This window comes from Ambystoma mexicanum, chromosome 4q (genome assembly GCF_040938575.1).
Source record: "Ambystoma mexicanum isolate Mex_15411 chromosome 4q, UKY_AmexF1_1, whole genome shotgun sequence".
NCBI lineage: Eukaryota > Metazoa > Chordata > Amphibia > Caudata > Ambystomatidae > Ambystoma > Ambystoma mexicanum.
Window position 1 is genome coordinate 995,650,492 of NC_090928.1, and position 26,442 is coordinate 995,676,933.

Here is a 26,442-nt window from a genome sequence, read left to right on the forward strand (position 1 = left end):
GGTGTATGCCTTGGGTGTGGCCTTCGTTAGGATAAAGACTTTGCAGTTTGTGAGCCGTTTTTCCTTTTATCTAATTCGTCGGTGGTAGAGTGGAAGAGGTCACTACCCTCGAACGGAAGGTCCAATATGCGTTCCTGGACATCGGAGTTACATTTAGTAGCCCAAAGCCAGGCCGTCCTTCTGATGTCTGTGGTGATGCAGATGGCCCAGCCAGAGGTATTGTTGTGGGCCACGGTGGACTCCATGATGTCCAGCGCAACTAGCTTGGCTTCTCCTAGACCCGCCTTGAAGCATGCCTGGCTCTTAACTGGAGGTTCTGGGATGAATTATGCTATTTCCCACCAAAGCCTCTGGGTAGCAGCTGCCAGCATGGCATCCGCGTTGGACTGGCACAGGTGCAAGGAGGCTTTGGAGTACAGTTTCTTCCTGTACGCTTTAAGATCTTCTCCTCCTTGCATAGCAGCACCGAGGACGACTGAGGCTCAGAGTAGAGTGACGCCACAGCAATCATTGACAAATGCAGTTGGGGGTGCGCCGACAGCAAGAGTGGATCCCCCTCTGTCTGCCTATACTTGCAATCGAGGCGCTTATTAACATGTTGGGAAGAGTGTGGCTTGAGTCAGCCCTTTCTTGCCAAGGCCACAACGTCTTTCTGCATCGGGATACCCGTTTTGGTGATGGGTCGTAGGGTGAGGACTTCTGCCAAAACCCCCTCCTCGGGCTGCTCTACCTCAGGTTGAATAAGCCGCAAATATTCTGCTTAACCTGTAAGCCTGTCGTGGAAGGCCTTCGCTGACGACGGCGTGTCAGAGTCCTCCTGCTCGTCTGTGCCCATTTCAGTGTCCGGCTGGTCTGGAGTGGGTGGAGGAGTGCTGGGCGCCGTGGGCTGCAGTCTGGGGACCGGAGCCAGAGGCTGTTGTGGAACCGCCTGAACTGTGGGAGGCAGGGGAGCCGGAAATCAAAGGGGCCTCAGGGGTGCATCGGGGGCTGCGCTGGGGCCAGGGGCACCAGAGCCATGGGAGGAATGACTATGGGCCCCGGTGGGAGGACCGGGGGGGAGCAAGTCCCTCACTGCATCCCGCAGGATGGCACCCATCTGGGGGAATTGCATACGCCAGGAACCTTTCGAAGAACCTGTCTTCGGAGGCTGACGAGGTGGCAGGTGAAATTGATGGAGTGGCTAGGGGCTGCTGGGGCTGGAGTGCACTCTGCCTAAGTTGCAGGGGGAACCTGCCCTGTGCCCCTGATGGATAAACTGTAGGCCACGTACCTCGTTGACACCAGTCCCACCTTGAAACTCTCGTTCACCTGCCTGCTCTGTTCCTAGGAGTGGCATCGGACGAGCAGCCATGTTGTCTGGCCCGGCTGCCATTTTGTCGAGCTGCGTGCCACGTGCCAAAGTCATGGTGCACGGTTCCCTGGGCCCGGCCTCCTCCAAAACTCTTGGTGGTGGAGCGAGAGGCCTACCCTGCACCTCAGATCTAGGCCTGGAAGGCATATTGCCGTTGGCGGTGTTGCCGGAAGTGCTGCGTGCAGGCGCTTCCTCGGACATCGAGCCGGTACTAGGGCATAGTCCCTCGGATGTATACTCGGTAAAAGAACCTTGCGGTCCCTCAGCAATGTGTCCGGAAGGATCTGATGACCGTGAGGCCAGTAGCTGGCCTTACCTCGGTATGTGTGCTGGTACCAGAATCCAAGAGGTTCCTCCCGCTCAGGCGTTTCCTGGGGAAGGAGTCTCCCTTATGGTGTGCGATGGAAAATAGCGGCCTTGGGCCTCAATCTCCGTCTGACTAAGTTCTTCAAGTCCTCTGGAGGCGACCTTTCGAAGAGCTCCCTCCACCTAGCTAGCCTATTCTTCAGTGCGCGTGGAGTCAGTGTGTTGCACGCGGTACAACCTTCCCAGCCGTGGTGGGGGCCAAGGCAGCAGAGGCAAAGAACATGGGGGTCGGACGTAGGAAAGAGCCCCTCGCAGGCTGGACACCTGCTGAAGCCCGCTGAAGTTGACATGTGCCAGGGAGGAGCGCGACGCCGGAGGACTAAGTACCTAGATGACAAATAAAAGACAAAAAGATAGAAGAATCCGGGGAAGAGCGCATAGTATTACATGCTAATGCCAAACCCAGGAGCACTGGTGAAATAGGCCTGTTCCCGTCAACGCGAAAAAAGGGACTGGAGTGTGGTGCCGGTGGGCGGAGTCAGGGTAGGGCATGCTCCAAGGGCCGCACCTCCGCACGCCTCTAAATTTAAAGGGAAAGAAGGGTTTTTCTGGTGAGAAAGGTTCCTTCTACCAACCCTAGGAAGGGACGCCCATGCAGTATGGAGGAATGGGGACGGGACGTAAGAATACAATTGATGACAATGAAACTATATCAGCTAGTCAAAGGAGCAACTCACATGGCGGGTCATGCACTAGACGCAATGTTCACAACAAAAACCTCATCACCACGGCACCACCAATACAGATCTTCTGGAGCGACCACCTCATCATCCCTTTCGTAATCACGCTACTCAGGACAACAGCCAAACAACCGAGCAAACTGACCACCAGCATGAAAAGAAACTGGAGGACCATCAAAGCTAGCAACCTAATAGAACAACTGGAAATCAACAAACCACTGGCAACAGCCCTGGACGAAGCTGACCTCGACAAAAAAACAGAACTACTGCACAAGTGGATCTGTGAAACAATCGACATCTCCAAGGAAAAACTGTTCACCCAATCATGCAAAAGAGCAACAGCAAAATGGTTTAACCTTCACAGTGACATGAAAAGACAAAACAAGATGCTGCAACTAGAGTGGGGGAAAAAATACAACCAGGCAAAGAAATTACAATTCCAACGACAAATCCGCTCATACAAAAAGGAAATCCACAAGGCCAAACAGAAATTCTACAACAACTGAACCTCCAAAGTTGCAAACACTCAAAAAGAACTGTTTATCATCATAAACAAAATGAGAAACCGGCCTGGCTGCCACAACACTGGCATGCCCTCACTGAAACTATGCAATGACCTTGCAGATCACTTCAAGAACAAAATCAGCACCATCCACCAAATCAAACAAAGCAGACCAATCTACCACAACATGCAACCAACCTTTCCAGCCAAGGATCGTCAGAACAAACTACCAAACGTTCCCCAAATATCAGTGGAGACATTTGTCAAGTTGGTAAGAGACACAGCAACAAAGCCAGCTCCCCCATGATCCCTGTCCCCAGACATACACATATTAATCCCCACGCAAGGAGCACCCATGGAACACTACAGAAACCTTTTCAACCAATCATTATTAACAGAGAAAGTAGTGATCATTCAAATCAGCATACATCAAGCCGCTCCTCAAAGACACCGCAGGCAGCGTGGAAGACCTCGACAACAACAGATCCATCTCAAACATCCCCTATCCAGCGAAATTGCTCAAAACCTATGTACATAGAACAATAGAAGATTACATAAAAGAACATCTTCCGCTGGACCAGGCACAAGTAGGCTTCAGACCGCTGAAAGGAACAGAAACAGCACTGCTCTCAATCTGGGATGACCTGAAGGCTAATTCAGACTCAGACACAAGCGTAGCTCTAATACTTCTGAATCTCTCAGCAGCATTTGGCACAGTCAACCATGACATCCTCATCAGGAGATTAGAAGAAATAGGAATCACTGACCTAGCCTTATGCTGGATTAAATCTTTCCTAGCAGATAGAACACAAACCGTCTGGATCAAACCCTTCAAATCCACCCGAAGGGAATCCACCTGTGGAGTACCACAAGGATCCTCCCTATCTCTGTTGCTCTACAACATATACCTGGCTCCACTAATCAAGCTCATTAAAAGACATGGCGTCACATGCTACAACTACGCTGATGACACACAGATCTACAAAGTACAACACACACACAAAGAAAACACAAACCTGCAAGAATACCTACAAGAACTCTACGGCTGGATGAACACAAAAAACCTTAAACTCAACCCTGGTAAAACAGAAATAATGTTTATATCCTTAAACAGCCACCCCATACCATGGCCAACAGAACTAGGAACAGCACTGACAACATCAACAACACTAAAGAACCTCAGAGTCCTGATGGACAACGAGCTAACACTTGAGCCACAACTAAATGCTACAATCAAGAGATGCTTCTTTCTCCTGTACACAGTAAAAATCATCCTACTGTTCCTCTTCTTCACCCACAAAACACTCACCATCATCACACTCATCATGTCCAGAGTAAACTATGCCAACAGCTTACAGCTAGGAATTCCAGAACACCTACTAAAGAAACTTCAGCGTATCCAAAACACAGCGGCCAGACTCCTTCTCAAACTACCACGAAAAGAACACATTAGCCCAGCACTAACAATATGACACTGATTACAGATAAAACAGTGGATAAGGTTCAAAACAATGTGCATAACGCACAGAGCAATCCACGGCCGAGGAGCAGAGTTCCTATAGAAGAAAATAATTATCTACCATGCAGCAAGACCACTCAGATAAAGCTACGACATTCGCCTAGAACCAAAACCATACAATAAAAGAAAATTCAGAAGAGCATCTTTCTCACACCTGGCTCCTAAAACATCAAATTCCCTACCAAAAAATATATACGCAATATAAGGGATCATCTGGAATTCAGAAACCGACAATAAACTTGGCTCGTCACTCCAGAATTAGAAGGGAACAAATAGGAATCATACATTCTGGCAGAAACAGGAAGCCCAGGGAGGGACCTACAATCCATTGCCTAACCCATGCTGGTGGGCATAGGAAAGACAGGTTGGACCTCTCATGCACACCACAAAGTTTACAGAGGAATGCCACAGCAGGCAGGGGACCCCCCCCCCCTCCACTAGAAGTCCAGGGAGAGGCCCATAACCTTCCTGACCTAACCATCTCTAACCCGAGGGCATGGGGGGTAAGGACGAAAACACACCTCCACAACCCATGTCCACATAGCGCTAGATTTCTACAGAAGATAATTACCACACCACAACGTACCTGCCGACTAGGATGACAAACAATATCAAAGCACAGAGAATGGTCATAGATGCCGACCATGGAATCCTATGCAAAGAGGTAAGAAACCACCCCCCCTGCTAACCCAATACTAAAACCTTTTTCCGCAAACTCTTCTCCTACAGAAACTCAGATGACCACATCTCTGCACAGCAAACTGCACGTACTTCACCACACTGCAACAACATACAAACAACACATAAACATGCACAACAGCACGGGAATCGCTCAGACTCGAAAATCGCACCTAAGCTCAGTGAACAGTGCAAACCGAACTGAAGCTGCCAACAGAACATAACATCTCACGTTCCTATTCCCACTGTACCCTACTAAAGGCTCCCACAGACTCCCTGTTTCACACCATCCTTTTTCAGATGCGCCAGAGGGGGAAAACTCCAGTGGGGATAGTGCACGGTACAAGTAACCTTTCACATTAACATAACTTTGGAGGTTTTTACCCACATCCCAGATTAAAAACTTTATTTTAACAAGCTCCCACTGAGGGACAAAGTTGGCAAGTTTCTTTGAGGAGAGTGTCCGAAAACCCAAGGACTTTATTACTTCCACCTTTCAGTACAGAAATCAAAATACTACAATATTAAGGAAAGGATTAGGGCCACACTGCCCGCAGAGAAGACAGCGGCTGTAAGGTCCTGCTGCTTAGAGAAGCCCAGCATCATACAGCAGTTCAATGAAAGGAAGAGATTGGGCAACTTTCCTGTGACGGTTCATAAAATATCTGAAAGAAGCCCTCTGTGGAGTACAATAAACGGCACACAAACGAGATGTGGTGCGCAGGCAAGACTGTGGCCGGAGCATTGTACAAGGCCCTTTTAATGGCTTGCCCTGTGGTAACATATTCCCAATGAGAGACTGACAACGATAAGGGGAGAAATCACATTTAAATATGGGGAGACAATCCAGGCATTGATAGGACAATGCACCACTGCTGATTTATTTATGTATTCATTTATTTATTCGTATTTGTAAAGCGTGCAACAGCCCGTAGGGATTTCAAGAGTTTACACAGTTACATTTACAATCCGGGAGGTGATAGGAGACATAGGGAAGCCAGAAGTAAGCAGGGTCGAGGGTAGGTGTCAGTTGAAAAGGGAAGTTACGTTTTTTCGGAAGGCAAGGAGGGACGTTTCAGCTCTGAAGGTAGTAGGGAGCGAGTTCCAGAGTTTGGGTGCAATGTACGGGAAGCCTATCCCGCCTGCTTTCCCCCTATTGATATAGGGGTGATGAGTTGACTGGTGTAGCAAGTTCTTGTCGGTCAAGAGGAAGTGGTTCTGGATAAAATTTCTGATCGATATGAGGGTGCAGTGAAGTGGAGGCATTTGTGAGTGATGGTGAGGATTTTAAAAGGTAATGCAGTCTTTGACAGGGAGCCAGTGAACTGCCTGTCTGGCTTGTGTGATGTGGTTCCTTCTGTGGATGCTCAGGGCTGCTCTTAGGGCATTGTTTTAGGTGATTTGGAGTCAATTTAGGTTTTTCATGGAGGTACCTGCTAAGAGGACATTGCAATAGGGCTGATCGGCGGTGCAATGAGTTCATTAAAGATAGTGAAAATGTCCTTGGTTTGGCATTAGATATTCGATCGTTGAATGATTTCGATTTGGCTGTGATGATGGCCTCTTCATACAGACGCGCTGCCCGGACAAAGCTTTCTTTGGTAGAGTCATTGTGTTTGGGCGGCCAATTTTTTAGAGCCTGTCGTTTGTTCAATCGAAGAGCATGAAGCTCTTCTGTGAACCAGGAGTTACTGTTTAAGGACTTTTTTCTTTCTTACTTTCGAGTAGAGCTATGGCATTTACAGCAATGGGGCATGTGTCTTTAAAAATGGTGGCTCTGGCTATTGAGAGATAATTTGGCTTGGTGAGGTAAGGTTTTATGGCATTAATGAGCTTCGTGCTGTGCGCGGATGCAGAGGCAATGGCACTGACTTGCCTATTTACTGATAGCATAGCATCAATGTGGACACCTAGAGTCTTAACGGACGAGGAAACGGGAATGATGGAATTATCAATGTTAAAGTTGGTGTAGGGGCGGTCTAGTTTGGTTAGCGTGGCTTTTTGACCGAGGGTTAGGATCTCTGTCTTATCCCCATTGAGGCATAGGCCATTTGCCGCCATCCAGGCTTGTATTGCGGCGTAGATTTGGAGTAAGGCCTTGGCATCTTGGTCATAAGATCCGGATAGTGGTAGGAGTACTTGGGTGTCGTCAGCGTAGTTTGTATATGCTATTCCAAGTGAATCAAGCTTGTCGAAGAGAGGCTTTGTGAATAGATCATACAAAGAAGGGGCTGTGCATGGGCCTTGCGGGACTCCACAGTGGATAGTGGTGGGGGCTGCATTTGCAATATTTGAGAATACCTTCATTGCTCTACCCTCGAGGAAGGAGGTAATCCAGGAGGCTGCTTGTTCATAGAATTGGGCTGCTTGTGTGAGGTGGGTGATAAGAGTCTTCTGATCTACAAGATCGAAGGCTACCAAGAGGTCTATGAGGAGGAGGAGGGCAGGCTTGCCTTTATCCATAATTTGAATTATTTTTTTTTTTAAGTCTAGAAGTGCAGTTTCCGTGCCGTGCCCTTTGCAGAATCCAGATAGTCTTTTACCTAAGATAGAATTTGTTTCTAGGTAGAGTTGAATCTCGCTATGGGCTGCCTTGTCCAGACTTTAAGATGGAAAGGGACGGTGGTTATGGGCCGATAATTGTTTGGCTGGGCTGGGTCTAGTGTGGGTTTTTTCAGGAGGGGCCGTACCCATGCTTCTTTGAGGCTATCCGAAAGAATGCCTGTTTTAAAAGAAGAGTTTATGAATGCCGTTAGAAGCGGGGCGAGGGCCTTGGCACAATCCTTGATGATTTTAGGGGTGGGCATATGTCGCCTTTGCAGAGAGATGGTTTGAGATACTTAAGCTGAGATGGAGTTTGACCTGGCAGGTGCTGGCTAGGTAGTGCCTTGTAATGGTCTTGTATTTTTTTTTTGGTTGGAGGAGGACTATTTTATTGAGCATTGTTGATTGTATGCTTGCGCACCAGGTTCGTCTTTAAAGATCTCGTCTGGGCTGGTCAGCGGTACAATGAGTTCATTAAAGATAGTGAAAATGTCCTTGGTTCGGCATTAGATATTCGATCGTTGAATGAGTTCGATTTGGCTGTGATGATGGTCTCTTTATACAGACGCGCCGCCCGGACGAAGCTTTCTTTGGTAGAGTCATCGTGTTTGGGCTGCCAATTTCTTAGGGCCTGTCGTTTATTCAAGCGAAGAGCGTGAAGCTCTTCTGTGAACCAGGAGTTACTTTGTAAGGACTTTTTTCTTTTTTACTTTCGAGTGGAGCTATGGCATTTACAGCATTGGGGAGTATGCCTTTAAAAATATCTGCTAGAATGTTGTGGTCCTACAAGAAGGGGTGCGATAGGCAGGGGATGTTAAGGTATGGTCGGAGGTTATCAGAGTTGAATTTCTTAGAGCTTCTTACTTGAGCCGGGGGGCGTGTGAGGGTTTTGGTGGTATGGGTAGTAGGGATAGTGAATTGAATGCAATTGTGGTCAGTCCAGGGGTAGGCAAGATTGGATGTGATGGTAGAGGCACAGTTGTGATCTGCAACCAAGTCAAGGGTGCAGCCTTTGGCATGGGTGGGGCTTAAGACTTTTTGCGTGAATCCCAGGTCATTAGGTTCTTTGGCAAGTGCGGTGGCAGATGTATCCTTGGAGTCATTAAAGCCTACGTTCAGGTTGCCCAGAAGTACTATTTTAGAAGATTCTTTGATATTATCGCTGAATAGATGGATGAGCTGTCCCTGGAAATCTACAGGGAGGCCGGTATAGGATATGAATGTTAATGGTGTCTTTGGGTGAGAGGGATATTTTAGCAGATAGGATGTCCGCATTGCCCTCCCAAGAGCGGGAGGTGGGCCTGATGGACAAAGTATCCTTGTAAATTAGGGTTACTCCACCACCTAGTCTGATTTGATTTGTTTATTTGTAATGCGTTGGTAGCCCGCAGGCATCAGGGCGCAGAGAGACAGATTCATGTTAGGCAAGAAATAGATGGACAGCTAGGAGGTGGCACGTTATTTGAAGAGATAGGTCTTCACATTTTTCCTGAAAATTAACAGATTTGGCTCTGCTCTCAGAGTAACTGGAAGATTGTTCTACTGCTGAGCAGCGCGGACCGGAAAAGATTTCCCAGCACCGGTAGTACGGGATGCCTGAGGTATCTGTAACTTGCCTAGTGTTTACAGATACCTCATGCATCCCGTGCCCTATTAGGGATATATCGTGTAAACTTGGCTCTAAGATATGATGGAGCCTCTCCCATATAAGCATCTGTGAACCAGAGTCATGGATTTGAAGAGGATTCTATCCTCTACTCTGAGCCAGTGGAGGGATCTTCTGGCCTTTGTCACATGGCTTCTTCTATCGATCCCTTTTATGATCCGAACTGCATTCTTCTCTATTATCTTGCATTTATTGAGTGAGTTGCCGTAGTCAAGGCTTGCCAGTATAATGGCCCTGGCTATTGTGGGCGCATTGTTTAAAGTTAGTAAAGGGCGTTTGGCTCTCAGTAGCCTGATATAGTATGCGTTATTTTTATGAAGATAGTTGGTTTGGGATTCTGATCCCAGGGACTCCTCCAGCATCATCCCGAGTGTATTCACATGGGGGACCACCTTAATGCATGAGTCTTTGATAGTAAATTCTTTGAAATCTTTACCAAGCTTACCCCTCGCTTGACTGGAGCTGAAAATCATGAGTTCGTTTTTTTTGCTATTCGAGCACATCCAGTTGTCTTCAATCCATTTGTCTATCAGGTTGCAGATGGTTGTAATCTTTTCCTTATCTATTTGATAATCTCCCTCCAATTCAGACACCAGCTGTGTATCATCGGCGTATCATCGTATCATAGTTAGTAAAATGAACGCCGATGGATTCTAGGAGTACACAGATATTTCATGAATAGATTGAAGAGAAGAGGAGAGGAGAAATACTGGCTCCCTGCGGCACACCTGCACTTATAGGAGTAGATGTTGAGAACTTCTCTTCCCAGTGTATTCTGGCTACACGGTCTGTGAGAAAGGATGCTAACCATGCCAGGGCTGCCTTGGAGCATCCCGCTGTTTTCTCCAAAACTTGTTGTAGAAGTGTATGGTTGACGAGGTCAAAGGCATCACTTAGGTCCAAAAGCATTAGGATCCCTGATTTGCCCTTATCTATTATGGAAAGCATGCATGTTTGGAGATCCAACATTGCGGTTTCCGTGCTATGAGCAGCATGAAAGCCCGACTGTTGCTCATGCAGAATATTGTTGGTTTCCACATGTGCCTGCAATTGTCCAGTAGCAATTTTGTCCATGATTTTCAGTACAAAATTGGTATTAGTGATAGGGCGCATATTACTAGGATCTTTAGGATCCAGGCCTGGTTTTTTTAACAGCGGTGTGATGGTCACCTTTTTTATGGCTTTAGGAATCTTACCATCATGAAAATATGCATTAATTATCTTGGATAGCACTGGAGCGAACAGTTCTTTGTTTTCCACGATAATTTTGGGGGGATTACATTTTCTGCGCAGGAAGATGGTTTCATCTTAGCCAGCACTTTCACCATCTCAGCCTCTGAGCTTGGTCGAAAATTGAAATTGTCCAATTCATAGGGCTGTATGTTAGCCGCGTTAGGAAGATGGAATTCCTTAGCGGTTTCTCTGGCCAGGATGATGGCTTCTCTGGCTTTTTGAGTTTTGTTTTCAAAGGCCTTTTTTACAATTTCATAATCATCCTCTGTGGGAGTGTATGGGGGAGACATGAATTTAGGATTCTCATACAATTTGAGAATATCAAAAAGCTTGCTGGCTGCATTAGGTGCGGACTCAGTCTGCTTATTATAGTATTCTGCTTTAGCAGTTGTGATGCAGTTTCTATACTTAACGTTTGCCCGATTCCATTGCTCCTTGGAATCGGGTGAAAGATCTTTTTTGCCAGATTCTTTCTAATTGTCGTTTCTCTATCTTGAGGTGTACTGTTAAACCAGCTTTGATGGTTGCTGTTTTTCCTAACCATTTTAGATTTAAGGGGGGCATATTGATTTACCATATCTGATATATGGTTAGTGTAGAATTGTATCAATTGCTCGCATGTGTCGCCAGTTTGGGGGTTCTGTCCTGTCTGAGCATGGTGTAACCTGAGGGCAAGGCAAGGGTGACGGCAGGGCCAGAAGCCTCATATAGCCACGTTTCGGTGATGCCAAGTATGTCTAAGTTTTGGCTAGATAGGAGGTCATTTATTTCCAGAGCATGGGAAGGAAGGGAGGGAGCGCACATTAAGAAGAGCACATTTGAGATGTGGTGAAAGGGTGTTTTTATCTGACTGTAGAATCGCTGACTTTGTTTTGGATAGAGTACTGTGAAGCTTGGTGAGTGTGTGTTAAGGCATATTGCTATGTGTTGTGAGAGGTGTTGCTTTTGGTGCATAAGAGGGAGTGGTGTAGGTGGAAAGTGTCAGGGGGGAAGTGCGTGCCCATTCTAAGATTTCTAGATGTGGTGAGCATAGGAGATCAGGTTATCAAGCTGATCGTGGTTTCTCATTCGCAGACCAAAGCATACGGTTGGTGGCCCAATAAAAGGGGCTAGGACTGCAAGTGCAGTGTGGTGTGGTGGTTGTAAGGGGACAGACACTGGTAGCAGGTGGAGGCGAGGCAAGTGAGAGAGGAAGAGCAGGAGTCTGGAGCAAGCAGGGGAGAATGGAGGAAGCATGGAGTGAACGAGAAAGAAGTGAACACGTGAGAATTGTGAAGATGAGAAGAGCAAGGGACACCTAACAATCTATTGACAGAGTGACTTTTCTTAGTCTGCCAGAGGGCAAACTATTAGGGAAGTGAGGGATGCACTACGGCCCAAAAACAAGCTGAAATTTCTCCTTTTTAGTTTCCTTGCAAGATACCCAATGTTTCAAACCAGTCCACCCACAACCCTTGGTTTAGTTGCGTTATAAAATACACTTGTCCTCTCTTGGTCTCTCTCTAGGTAACTATTTCACCCCAGGATGACGAGGGCAGGAACAAACTCCTATACGCTCACTGAGGAACGGTAAGGATCAAGAATTGGACTAACAATCTCCAGTAAAACACAGGAGGAAATCCACGATGCAGATACTAATCCAAAAAGCCGACACCAGCAGACAGGTACATATCTCACTCCCTACTTAAGGAAGCTGTCCAAAGGTAAGGCCACTCACTCCTCACACACCTGCAACCATATGCCTCTCACAACAGCATACTGCACAACTCCTCTGTCATTTGAATGCAGCTATCCCCCAAGACAGAAATTCGGTCTAGCTGGACCCATAGCGCCAGTCCACTACGACTCACTCACCATATTCAAAGCACCCATCCACGTGCCTACCTGACATGGGTAGCTAATAGGCATCTTGGCCACCCCTAGCCAACTTTGCTTTGCCTAAAATGCAAACACGCATTCTATACTCCTCTGATGAATGTTCCCATACCTGGACTCCCGTCCCCGAGGGAGTTCAACCTAAAGCGCGTTGAGACCATACTAATGGTGAAAGGCGCTATACAAATGATGATGATCATGATGTCTGAATTCCATTTATTGAGTTGTTAATCCCTCGGCCGTGACTGTAGCTACCACAGCGGCATTTGAGTGCACACTCTATGATTTGGAACATCTTTAAAGTCAAACTGTGTGTTCCGGGGACGTTCTCGCCATAGTCTGTTTTGGATTAGCCCGCTGTTTCAGTTACAGACCATCATGCAGACACTCAACCATCCTGTGATTTGGGGAATGGAATTTTGGAACATGTGTGAGGGCTCCAGAAGTGTGGAGTGTTGGGAGAAAGGGGTTCTTTGGAGAGCGGTTAAGCCAAGATAGAAAAGGGAGAGGCATAGCTGGTGAGAGTACGCTCCACGCTACTTACATGTACTTTTGATAGATAATAAAGATACCTGAAGATTGTGATTGGTTCTGGATCTGCATCAGCTCTTGTTTTGCTGATCATATTTTACTCTAAAGAAGAAGTCGAACGGGGTTGGTTAAATTAGGTCACAATGTTCCATATAGGGTGGCCAGTAATCCTTCATTGTCTAAGGTCCTTTTTTAATTGAGGCTTTTAATAGTTTTTCCTTGCGTTATTTTCACAAAATGCAAGCTTTGATACATTGTATTGGACTGACTGGCAATATTATGTCTAAATGGCACATTGTTTTAGCTTTCTAAATCCTATGGACGACTGCATCCGTTCAGATGGTGGTCACAACCCTGAATAAAAAAAGAAACACATCATGGAGAGTTACTTCTCAGAGAGAAAAAAAGAAATGCCAGTCTAAACTTCTTTGGTTGAAGGAATAGTTTGCATGGAATGTAGACCACCATCTGATGAAGTCTAAGGGACTTTGAAAACGAATGCACTGTACCATCTCTGCATAATATTTCCATTTACACAAATACAAATGATCCAAACGTGCATGGTGTGTGATTTTAAAACTAGATTAACACAGAGTCAAACCTTTCTTGTGGTAATGGGATTCAGATCCCCATATGGCGCCCACAGGTCTTTCTAGCTCATAACCTTTCATAAACTCTGCTCCACCCACCTCCCCTCTGAAATTAAACAAGTCCACTATATTGTCTTTAGCTGTTTTATATAGGCATGTTTCTGATGCTCCTTCAGCTTACATGCAGGTTCTTGCTCTTCCTTGTCACGCTTGCCATGGAAGACTCACCTGGTTTGCATTAAATACTCCTTTAGTTTATTCATCATAGTTGCTGCAGGACCTCCCTTCCTTCGGGATATCACCAGAGTACACGTTTAATCCAAAACTGCCCATTATTGTTACAATTCTACATTTTTCAAGTCCATCTCTGGTCTTGATGTTCGTGAAGGCTGCCGAAAGGCTAGTAATCTTCCCATCTAGAAACCGCTTTGTTTGACTCCTAAATGGATTCCATGGTTACCACCCTTTCGTCATTCTTTTAAAAAATATTTCCAAATTCATTCTTGTATTTTGCTTTGCCGTACTTGATCACTTGTGATGGCATTATTAAGCCTGCTTGTTTCAGCACTCATTAGTTCTAGGATGGCAGCGGCCGCTACATTATCCGAGGTTTCTATGACGCCAATATCTGAATCAAAGTTCTTTACCTCATCCAGCTGAGAGCACACAGGGCCTCCCTGGCCATTGTGCACTGTACTTTTTAAGGTCACCCTCTAGCCTGGCTGAAAATTGACTTTTGGTGTAAAGTAAACCTCGTGAAGGTTATATCACCTAGATGAAATACAGTGAATATATTTTCATCTATAGAAGTCACTAGAACATTTCTGTACTTGGAACTTTCGCATGTCAAAGCCACTCAAAGTAATGCATTTGGTTTTATTTAGGAACTCCATGTTCACCTGTGAAAATAACAAACACTATTGTGACTGCATTTGACATCTGTATGTTTTTCAAATTATGTGACAAGTTGCAATGGCATAATGCAATGCCTATGTTGAGTTTTGTTATGAAGATTAGCATGAAGTAAATGTCTGATGTTCTTTAGCCTTACTCTACATATCATTTGTAAAATATGTATATATGCACTGCATTCTGTGATTTTCAAGTTGTGCGCTTTTCACATATGTTACAAAGTGCATGTATTTTAAAACACGAAAAAATGGGTCAGTCATGGGTAATAAACTGAGCACCATTCTCTTTTGAGTATTCCACTGTATTTTCTGTACACAGCAAGGCATTGCTTGCTGACTAATGATATGCTGGCAGACAGCCCTATACGAAATAATAACTGCATTAGAATAAAGTGCAGTAGATTAGAAACCACACAGGCAGGACCCCTTTTCTTGTTTATAGCATTGTGCACTGTAGGCAGAGTCACTTTGTCTGTGGTATGGCCAAGGGCCATGCCCGGAGTAAGAGTGCCGCAAATCAACCCCTACAGGCACAGTGGAGGCACAGTGGAGACACAGTGGACAGCGGGTCCATGCATGGCAGATATATAAAAAAGATATAGTCTTCATGAGGGGAAGGAGTGGCTATTAGGAATGGTTACATAATAGCTACATTGATTTAAAAACCTTACAAATACTCAGGATAACCTTCACTTGAAGTGACTACTGCTACAATCCAAAAACCAATGACATTCGCCAGGTATTGTTGAAATGAAATTCGCCATGCACTGCTCAGGACTTCACATTTGATTTTATGGATTTCCATCTCACCAATAACATCCTTGTTGGAAAGGAGGGTACTGGTATGATTTTTAGAGCATGTAGTCCATTCAGGGCATGGCCTCTGTGGATACAGAGTGAAGGTATGAATGCCTCATATGGGTCATGGAAAATAACCAACGTATCCTAGGGATGCCAAGGGGAGGGGCAATGCTACAGGCCATGGCCCAGAAAATACCACATGACATAGTCCTAAATAAATAAATATTAATTATATTTATTAATACATTATAATACAAATATTAATTAAAGGCCATACTCTGTACCAATATGCTCTGTACTCACTGTGAAAAAAAAAATATAAATAGCAATAACAGAAGGGAGAACCAAGCGTGGGAATTTTCTCTTGCAGGTGGTCTCCGAAAGATATGAACTGAAGAAAAGTTGGCCCGCCCCTGTGATGTGACGTCACCCACATTTATCCCTTAGCTTTCTTTTTAGCAGACCTTATTGCGCCGCCCCTCTCTATGTTGGTCAGGGACAATGCTTGTTCGGACTATGTACTAATTTATGCATGCACACAAGGAGTGAAGACTGTATGCCCTGGGCTGGCTGATGTTACTAGAGCAAGGCCAGCAGCCTGCTGGCTCTGACTGGGCAATGGGGCAATGCCCGAACCAAAAACACAAAATCCTTGTGTGGGCCAGACTTTTTTGGCCCATGTTGCCAGTTTGATAAATTACTTCACCATGCGGCTAGTAGTTTTGACCAGTGTTACTTAATAAATATTCGTCAAAATGCACAATTTGCATCACATTTAATCAAAAACCTCCCCCTTGGGTACTACTCAAACAGTGTCACAAAAGGAATGAATTGCCATTTGCAACTGTGGACCACTTTTTCGTTGATGAATGAGACAATGTTATGCCCCAGTCCGACCCTGTCGGCCTGTGCACAGAGCCGAGAAGTAGTATTAACTGGACCGGACAATGACTCATTCAAGACCAGTCGTTGTCATGGGGGTGGAGGTGCAATGATCCTCGGGTGAGAAGATGACAAGGCATCATAAGGGTTCCATGCGTGTTAGCGACAGGAATTCCTTCAAAGTAATTTACTTCGAAGCAGGGGCGTTGCTAGGGGGGACTTAGGGGGCTATAGCCCCTGATCTTTTGGTTGTAGCCCCGGATAGAATCTCAGGAGCTACAGCCAAAAGACTAGCTAGTCCCCAGTCCCAACAGTACCGACATCAGCGTAGCCACGGGTCTTTTCCAGACCTAGCAACTCCCCTGCTTCGAAGTAATTCCTTCAAAAACACTATTTGTTATTTATTTGGCTGTTCGCACAGGACCCCCCTTTGCCTATACTAGTGCCCTACCCCAAGTCCCTCTCCACCCATTTCAACCCCTTCCCCGTCCCGTATAATACAATGAGTGTTTCGAAGGAATTACACCTGGCCCGCTTTTGAAATGGCACAAACGGGCTAAAAACAAAGGTGTGGAGGATTGCCCAGTGGGTACAATTAATTCATAACCTTTCAACCATCTAATTTTGTGCTTACAAGTTACAACTGGATCTCCTTCACCTAGACAGAGGGCCTCAATTTCTCTGCATATAAACAACACTCTTTCATGTGGTTCAACAACAGAAGACTTCTGAGCGTTTAGGGTACGGTCGAAGCCTCTCATGCTATGCAGACAAAAAACTCCAGAAAGATGTGATGAAGTCAAGGGGGAGAGGCTGCCTCAGTGGCTGAGTGGTTCAGCGCCCAGCAGGAGTCTACCCAAGAAGCAGATGGCGTGCCAACATCCTCCTGTTTTGGCAGGAAAAAAAAGTAAGACGTATGCTAGCTACAGTGCTCGTGATTTAGTCTTATGAGCTCTTGCGAAACAGTGCGGTGCTGCAAGTGAATGTCAGCATACATAAGACTCCTTGAGAATTCCTCACTGCCGAGAAGTAACCGCACAGGACAGTGGAGGGCTACGGCCATACTTTTCTAGAGGTACAATATTGGTAAAGAGAAACCAGAGTTTTTTTCAATTGGTAAAAAACGTAACCGCAACCCAGTGCCTCCAGCACAGAAAGACTGGCAATCATAAAATCTAGATTATTGGCTTTGCCAGTGCTTTCAGTGCCTACCAAATCGAGCAAGGGTCCTTAGGGGGCGTGGCAGGGGGTTGGTGCCACAATTAAGAAGCAACCCTCGAATTAGCTGAATGCCGCCTGTTAAGTCATGCGCCTGTAAGAGCCCCAGCATCATTTTGCAAAAGGGCCATGTATGGTCTAACAGGAGACATTCAAATCAGTGTTGCCGCCTAATTTCGGCACCCACCCGCTCCAGGCAACACTTGGCATCGATCACCAGCCTTGCACCTGGGGTGCGAGGGTGATGATCTATGCATTTCTAATGAAAGGGGTGCCTTGCAGGTGGGTTAGTGCCACAATGAAAGCCTGAAGTTCTCGCTTATAATGCGAGAGCTTTAGGAACTATAGGAACACGTTGCTTTTTTTAGTGGGATGTGGTTATTTTGGACATTAGGGAGCCCCCGCACGGTCTAGTCTAAGACACAATTGTCGGAGCCTGCCGGGGCTCTTCCTCGTCCAGCCCCGGCCTACTCAAGGCCCTAGACCTGCCCTGTCTGTATCAAAATAATTAACTGCAGCAATTAATGGGAACACAACACACTAAAGTCACTGTTGTACATGAGAAAGCAACAATGTGCATAAAGACACATTACACGATATTTCAAAGCAGTGACGATTTAAAAAAAAAAAGCTTTTAGAACGCGCTTCATGCCGGAAGCCAGCTGCCCATGAGCTATCCCCCCCGGCTCCCACCGATAAATCACCGCCATTGATCTAAAGGAGTTCCGAAGGATTTCGACTACAGCTTTTCTTTAATCATTCTAAAGAAATTTTAAAAAAGCTGGACTCCTAAGGTGCGACAATTATAACCTGTGCCACAGAAGAGAATAACATGAAAGCACGTCGGACAACCACGCAAACTCGCCTACACCTTTGATTCACAAAAAGGGCGACTTCTCGATCTGCTTTGTTCATTAGCTGCAGTTACTTCAGGACAACAACCCCTACAACACTCGTTCACGGTTGTCGAGACGTCTCATTTGCCTGCAGATGGTAACACCAAGCAGGACAGATGGGGGGCATCTCACTGTCTGGGTGAAGCTGTGATGACAGTGCAAGCTGTGAAGGCAGCGCAGGGCTCATCACAGCTTTACGTGTCAGAAACGTTAATTACAGTACACGCTAGTACCAGCCATGCAAGGTGCCGAACTGGAACCTGTCGTCAACCTTAATATGGAAGCTGAGCACGATTGTGTACAGACCAAACAACGTCAACATCTGAGAAAGGGAGAAAACCTGCAGGCAATCATACAATGCGGAAATGCACTGAACTCGTGTATAAATACAAGATAACAGCACAGCACTGCGGTTCACGACAGTTCTGCAAGTGTACCTCAAGGGACGAAAAGAAAATCTAACGGACAGACGATAAAAGATCCCAAAAGAGAAAATAATAAAACAAACTAACAGAACATTCTCCTGATGCAATATATGTATATTTGACTAGGAACTGCAGTGCGCACCTCGCCTTCCCCTTTGAGTCCCGGGCTCCAGAGGCAGCAGCACTCGGGTTACTGTGCCCCACTTGAGAACGCCATGATGATGGTTTTCTCCCCTTCTCCAATTTTGGGAAAGATTTGTGCTCTTGGAGGGGTGTTGGTTCCTGGTCACCTGAATTGTAAAAATGTTATCACTACAGCAAGAGCCGGCCTTGGGGGGGGGGGCGAGCTGGGCAACCGCACCTCGGGGTGCCATAAGCCTCCACCACGCCAGCTCGGGGGAGTCTTTCAAGGGCTCCCCGAACTGGCTTAATGGCAGAAGGCATGGCAGGTGCCTGAGCGAGGAGGTTTAACAAAAAAAAAAAAAAGAAAAAAGTGGCCCGCCCTGGCCCCGCCCCCCTTCCGCCCCACCCCCTGTTAACCAGGGGCACGCAAAGGGCGAGGGGGGCGCCAATTCACCCAGGGTGCTGCTGCGCTTAAGGCCGGCCCCGACTACAGCTACCAGAATCTTTTGCGGCTGTAAGAGCAACTAAAGAAATAAAGCCTCCCTGATGATTGTTTGTGACAAGAAAGCACTTGGAGGGGAAGAACAGGGCAACTGAACTGCAGCAGATGGCATTCATCTCTGTTAATACTTGTTAATTTTTGGGATTTAACCCAGTTACTACCTGTTCATTTTTGGGATTTAACCCATTTACTTCTTGCATCAGGTATATTTGACTGGGAATTGGAGTGCACGCCTCGCCTTCCCCTTTTTTACACAATATCGCTAATGTTTACCCCCACCTTCGAGGGTCGAGATGAAAATTGTAAAAACACCCCAATATTTTTTTCCTGTATTGAATGCAAGCATAAACACATCTCTTCAGTGTAGGAATGACATTACACTCGACTGGTGCACACAAAGGAGGAGAAAATAACACCAAACCAAATTAAACCATCTCCGATACTTGCGCCTTGAAACATTTGTGTATAGCGCGTTATAAATACCATATCATATCATACCCAACTTGTCACCCCTGCACATGCAGCTGTGTGATACGCTACTGTGCACAATACAATTATATAATGATGTGTTATTTATATAGCGCCTTAAGCCAAAGCGCTTTACAGAGAACATATGTACATACATTTATCATCCCAACCGAAGTTGGTACTCATTTATCGACCTCGTAAGGATGAAAGGCTGAGTTGGCCTTGCCGAGATTGGAACATGCGACCTAGAGATCACACATAGATCGCAGCAGCGAGCGCTCAGCCCGCTGAGCTATCTTACCAGCTGAAAATATGCTGAAATATATGCTCAAACCGAGGATGAAAATGGATTTCTCTTTCAGATGGCGATCCAACATTACTGCATGCGGTAATGGCACCTCAAAAGCCTCCATCCCTATAACAGGGCATAACTATACTATTACATCTACTTGTATAGGTGTGCGTTGTTTATTGCTCCGGATTAGATACAAGGTGATAAACTAAATGGAAACATTTTATCACATTTTCATGAGCAGTTCTGTACTGTACTCTGTGAAAACCAAGATCCTGTGTGTTCAACCCTCCCACTCCCTACCATGACAAGTGTGCAAATGTACAAAGCATCAATGTAGAATTGAGACTAAAAACAAATGGGGGGGGGGGGTCAAAAATGATAGACTGAAACAAAGTCGTAGGGTTCTTAACATTTGCCATGTTTTTATTAAAACAAAAAGGTGGGATAAAGACCTATCGGTCCCTATCCTAATGAGAATGTCCCTTCCTAAGAAACTAAAACAATTTAATCTTGTGTCCAAATGATATCTGAACCTCACGCTAACATACCAAAAATGGGTAGGGCAAATGACTAGTTCCAATGTAACAAATAAAGAAGGTAAACATTGAAATACGTAATTCCAACAAAGCAATCCTTATTTATTTATAGTAGCGCACAAAGCCAGGAGGTACCTAGGCGCTAGTTACAGACAAGTGTGCTAACATAGTCCATAGTGTTTGGGCCAAGCAAATGGTTAAAACAGAATACATTGAATATGCACAGTCTGGTAAAGCCTCACCTCATGCTGCAGGGGGCTACATCAGGTGTACAAACGAGCATAGTGAGACATTCATGCAGATGCACAGTCTGGTAAAGCCTCACTTCATTGTGCAGGGGGCTTATATTCAGGAGTTGGCTCCCTTCCTCTGAACCAATTCAGGAAGCCTTTTGGAAATATGTTCTTCCAACAATTCTCTGTCCAAATGAATGAAAATCACACACACACCCTCCCTCCCTCCCTCCCTCCACCTCCGGTCCGCCCCACCCTGCCCTCCCCTTTGGATTAGCAAAGCAAAAGGTCTCATCCATAGAATACTGTCAGAATAGCAAAACACATCTTTTCCACATAACACTTTTCTATGGATGGCAAATGAAAAGTCTATTTCATTTGCGCTCTGAAACACTTTTCTCAGGTTGGCAAAACCGAAAGTCTCTTTCACAAAACACAGTTTATAACAAAGTTTTTCTTTTACACAATTATTCCTCTCCTGGTAAACTCCCTGGCAGGAATATATCAACTCAATCGTTTGATATCCTGGTTTACTCTCCTGTCAGAAATATCCCCTTTTTGACTCATGCAGATCTCCTGGTATACTTTCCTGCCAGGTATCTCTTTCCAAAAAGGATCATTACTGGATACTCTTATTAGGACTTTCTGTAATCGTCCTTCCACTTTACAAAATCATATTTCCTCAATAACGCAACTTGTTCACTTAAGTGGCTACTTGCACAAATTTCCCCCATGCAGACATTTCATACATGAGGGGTTGTTCAAGCTCTGTCAACCTTTCTTTCAATCTCTCTTGGCAATGCTTGTTCCAGATTTCCCCCAACTGACATCTCATGTCAGGAGACCTTTACCATGTTTGCCTTCTCTTTTTAATTCGCTTCGGTTGATATTAAAAAATATCCTTCAATGCTCTAACGTTTTCTCATGTCCTAGGGTCCGTCTCACTCTCAGGCTGACTCACCGTTATACTGTACTGTTGCTGCAAGAATCTATCGCGGGGTCGGCATCCCGTCTGAACAGAGGTTTGTTTGCTTCCTTCATTGCCAGAACCTATGCAGCTCTGCAGGGCCTCGTCTCCTCTGACCCCACTTCACTTCGTTCACCTTTTCTTTACCGGAGTCTGGCATCTCCGGTTTAGAACGCTGCCAACCTGCTGCAGGCAAATGTTCACTGCTCTCCCTGCGGCTCTTCTCCTTTGAACTGCCTCTGCTACTAGTCTTGCTTCCAGCCCCACATACTCTGCAGCCTCTCTCCTTGCTTCCTTCTCTATCCTCCAGCTGTAGGTAAACTTCAGGTCTAAATGTCCCTCACAGCTGATTTAGTTTTGGACAACTAGACTGCACTTCATGCTTAAAGTCACATTAATTTCCCATTGACTCCTTGTTCTTCTTCTTACGTCTCAGTACCCCAGTTGCTATGGGAATTGGAGTCCATATATGTGATAGACTTCAAGGCAATATGGTTTTAGATACCTGTTGGAATAGCTAGGAAACCTGAAACAGGGATAGACGGTGTCCTATTGCGCTAGGGAGATAGGAGTATTGTGTGCCAGCTGTGTGGTGAGTAGTATGTGGTTAACCCCGATACCACTACATATACTAGTCAAAGGTGATAAACCCACTTGCGGTCCGGGCTTGGCCAGTAAAGTTCACAATAATTGTCCGGATACAATGTGTCCCAAAGTCTTCCACTTCAGACAGACACGTGGAGCATCCGTGAAGTGACTCCATACAGGACACCGCACCAAATATTCGTGAGACTCCAACGAGGGGGACGGCACGCTTTAGCATTATCCATATCATTTAATACTTACTTCAAAGGAACATTGCAATCTACTTATTGATTAACTATAGAAAAAACCCATTTGCCTTGAAAAAGACTTTTTAGTCAAAATATGTGTTGCTGTTTCTGCTAACGTAAATACCAGACAATAAACTGGAATACCAAGCAGTATAAGACTTTGGACACTTTGTATCTGGACAATTATTGTGAACTTTACTGTCCAAGCGCGGAGGGGAGTGGTTTTTTCACCTTTGACTTGTTGGAATAGTGATGGTCAGAACCAGGAGATGGTATGTGAACATTGTGTGAATTAGGGATCATAACACTTGGCTCCACTTAACAATAACCCAGTATTTTAACAATTTGGGTTTCAGGGAGACTGGAAGAATCATGTGTATCTATTAATGGAGCTATCGCTTTCCCCCTAATATATTTCTCCTTTCATATGGTCCTCCCCCATGATGCTACCCGGAGGGTTAGGATCAGGTAGCGGCTGCCTTTCCCTGGCCATATGGGAGGAGACCACTACCAGGGTTTCAGTGGCGATTTCTGAGGGATCATCACACACATCACTGTGACGTATATGTTGAGTTTGCGTGTCATCAGCCTCCTCGGAGCAGGCCAACGATATAACTATGAAAGTGACAGTGGCGATTTTAAAATATCTATGAAGGCACCTGCTTCTGGCAGACAGAATCCCATACTGCATAGAGTGGCACAGTCTTTCGATCAGATCTATCCTGAAAAGGTGCTTGGAATGTCTCGAATACAAATGGGGGATTTTGTGAGAATTTGGACACCTTCTGACTATGTAGCACATTGATTCCGTGGAGAGAGAGTGTGATGAACAGCACAAAGCGCATTACAATGTGTAGATTTAAAATCTACCTTACGAACTGCACATCCTCCACCAATCCAATCTATAAACAAAACATTAGAGGCAACGTGCCACTATAACATATGCAGACAACCCTAAACAAATGTATTGGGAAGCCAAGGCGATTAAGTTAGAAGAGTGGATGTTTACAAAAAAGGTAAAGGTGCATGTGACATCATATACAATGCAACCTCACACACTTTGTGACTGTGCAGTGGATCATCAAGACATAAATCTTTTTGGCAGAAAAACAAAGCAAATTAATACTATCACGCAAGTATATTTTATATAATTATAACATGGTTAATATCCAGAGCTTTCTAAGTGCAGACCCGGGGATCAAACCTGTGTTGCTACGCATCGTTTTGCTTCCAAGGTGAGTGCGTTGCCCCAAAGCTATCCTCCCGAGACAATCCCCTCCCTATGCCGACATGAGAAGATGCAACATGCTTTAGTGTATACACTAGCACACACAAACTCCCGATGGGTGAACAAATACAGACAATATGACAATGTTCAATGTACTCAAGGTTGCTAACATGCTATGACACAAAGAGGTTTATAATAATAATGCCTGTGTTCTCTAAATACCACAAAGGTCCCCACTTTGAAGCTCAAATTTTTCCCTTGCATCAGAGAGCCTTGAATTGTTCCTGTAATTGGCAAAAAGGAGCCTTGTTTGAAGGCCGAGCATATTCTTTGATGTACCGATAGAAGTTCGTTTTTAATGCATGACCTCTATTTTGCACAAATGAAGAATTTAGCTGGTAACTGAGCTCGCTAAAATGTTAACTGAGGGGTGTAGACATGGGATTTAACATCAGGAATCCCTGGCAACAGTGCCCTAGGCAACAAATAGCCAGCTTAGGGGAAAGGTTTTCTAGTTTGCCTTCACTAGAGCAGCTACACTCAGGTGCGTGCAAAAGAGAACATTTCCATATGACACACAGCCACTTCACTACGAATATTTATCAAAGGTGTGGATTCTGTGACTTGGCTTTGATTTTCTACAACACAAAATAGCCAAGTGTCAAGTTGACTATCCAAACGTTAGGTTTCCTTGTCATGCAAGGCACTAATATTTAGAACCATGCTTTTACTCGAGTCTATGATGCAATTGCACATACACATGGACAGCGTCTGTAAATGCTGAATGAAGACGTCGCTTGACAGTCTTTTGGCTGTAAAATGATTGTTGTACTAAAAGTAGTAAGTGCTTATTCCCGCTGTTTTGCATTTGCAACCCAGACACATGCTGCAACTCGTAGTATCGTGGGCCCTTATACCACGCATTCGCCAGTTTCTTTGCCATGTGCCCCCATCCGATGAAAGCTGTTGCAATACGGTTGGCTGCACTTGCTGCTGAGAGATCTCAAAGCCATTCATGGTGACATCCTACTTGCGAGTGTGTGCATATTTTTGAATTGCCCAGGGACTCCACTCGTGCCATAGCATGCCTCGGTTCAGTTTGCCAACCGACTTGATCAAGCTTGCCTATAGATTGCACATGACCACACATGCTTGAAAGCTCATGGGCAGGAATATGCGTTGGAGTAGATTGGTCTACTTCCTACATTTACCCTGGTTTGCCAAACAGTTAGTGTAGCACAACATTAAGAATATTGACAACCTCCGTGATGGAATCAAACAAAGGCATTTGTGTTTCTCAGGCATAGGCTGTGTGTGCGAACCAAGACAAGCGAGTCACCACAAGTTAAAGAGGAGGCAAACAACAATCAGCTACTTACTCAGTGGAAATGTTATTCTGCTTATAAAATGTATGTCTCGCAGAAAACAATCTGGATACATACTTCGCATTTTCAATATCATCCTGAAACAAAACAAAAAAGAAACGTATGTTTAAAAACAATGAACTAGTTAGAAGACATTAATGTGAAATATGTGTGTGGAGTGATATTTTCTCCTCTTTATCCCTAGAGGACGGCCTTCAGTGATTTAGTTTTCAGAACCAAAAACAATCCAATTGCAAAACGTTAACACACAACAGCTCTGGCGGTGGATCATTATACAACACTCCCTCTGTGGAAAGGCATGAATACAGACTGTTTTTGCACACAGACTAAATTGGGAACAGTAGGCAGGGATTGGTAATTGGGTTGGATTGCACTCCAACACATGGCTGAAAGAAGTTGTACGGCAGAGAAAGCTTTGCTTACTCCTATGTGCACCTGCATTTAGTAGCCAGCTTGTGGCACAGACTGTTTGAATGAAATGATGTGGAACGCCAGCTAAATAGATTACAAGGTCATCTTGATCCCACAAAGCATCTACTCGCGACCACATATTCAGATAAATATTGATGGATGGGTGTAGAATAGCTCACAAAACCTGTGTTAGGAAAGATTCCTCTTTACTGCACCTTTCCTTCCATTTCTTTGAACCCCCACATGTTTTGCTTTTACTTTTGTATCTGGCCTGTTCTTTTTACAGTGCAGTGAAGTTTTAACATTCAGTACACCGGCTTTTGCTCATCTATTATGGGGAAACTGACATGTCCTTCAGGCTGTCAGTACTGCGAAACATTGTTTCACTTAGTCTAGTTACTTTGTTACAACATTAAGTAACTTTTTACCACTTGTGGTCGTTTTTAAATCATTGTACAAATGCATCTTACAATGTAGTACAATGGGGTACACTTTTTGGTTTGCCCTATGCTAACAATCAGGATTTTTGGTTACTCAAGTTGTGCTGAATCGACAAGCTGGTGGCAGCAGTGACTTTTTACCATTTTTTGGTGCATTTTATTTATCCTCACTGCGTTTCCTGCTTTTGGCTACTAATTATGGCTAGTGACCAAACATGGCCATGCAACGAGATTTTTCGCATATCCTTTGGCCACCCTGTCTTTTAGCCTTCTTCCTGGCCGGTGGACCCAGGAAAATCCTTATATGGACTTCCAGAGCCCAGGAAAGCAGAGGCTTTTGGTGGGCTACTGGA

General features: G+C 45.1%; 1 protein-coding gene across 1 annotated transcript in view; it reads right to left on the reverse strand.

The window, feature by feature from the left end:
* PTPN14 (protein tyrosine phosphatase non-receptor type 14) overlaps window positions 1–26,442 on the reverse strand; it is a 1,387,330-nt gene that overhangs the window by 205,732 nt on the left and 1,155,156 nt on the right. Inside the window, exon 11 of the mRNA XM_069608563.1 lies at window positions 25,233–25,315. Within this exon, the coding sequence (XP_069464664.1) occupies window positions 25,233–25,315 (83 nt within the window). The remainder of the gene's footprint in view (window positions 1–25,232; window positions 25,316–26,442) is intronic.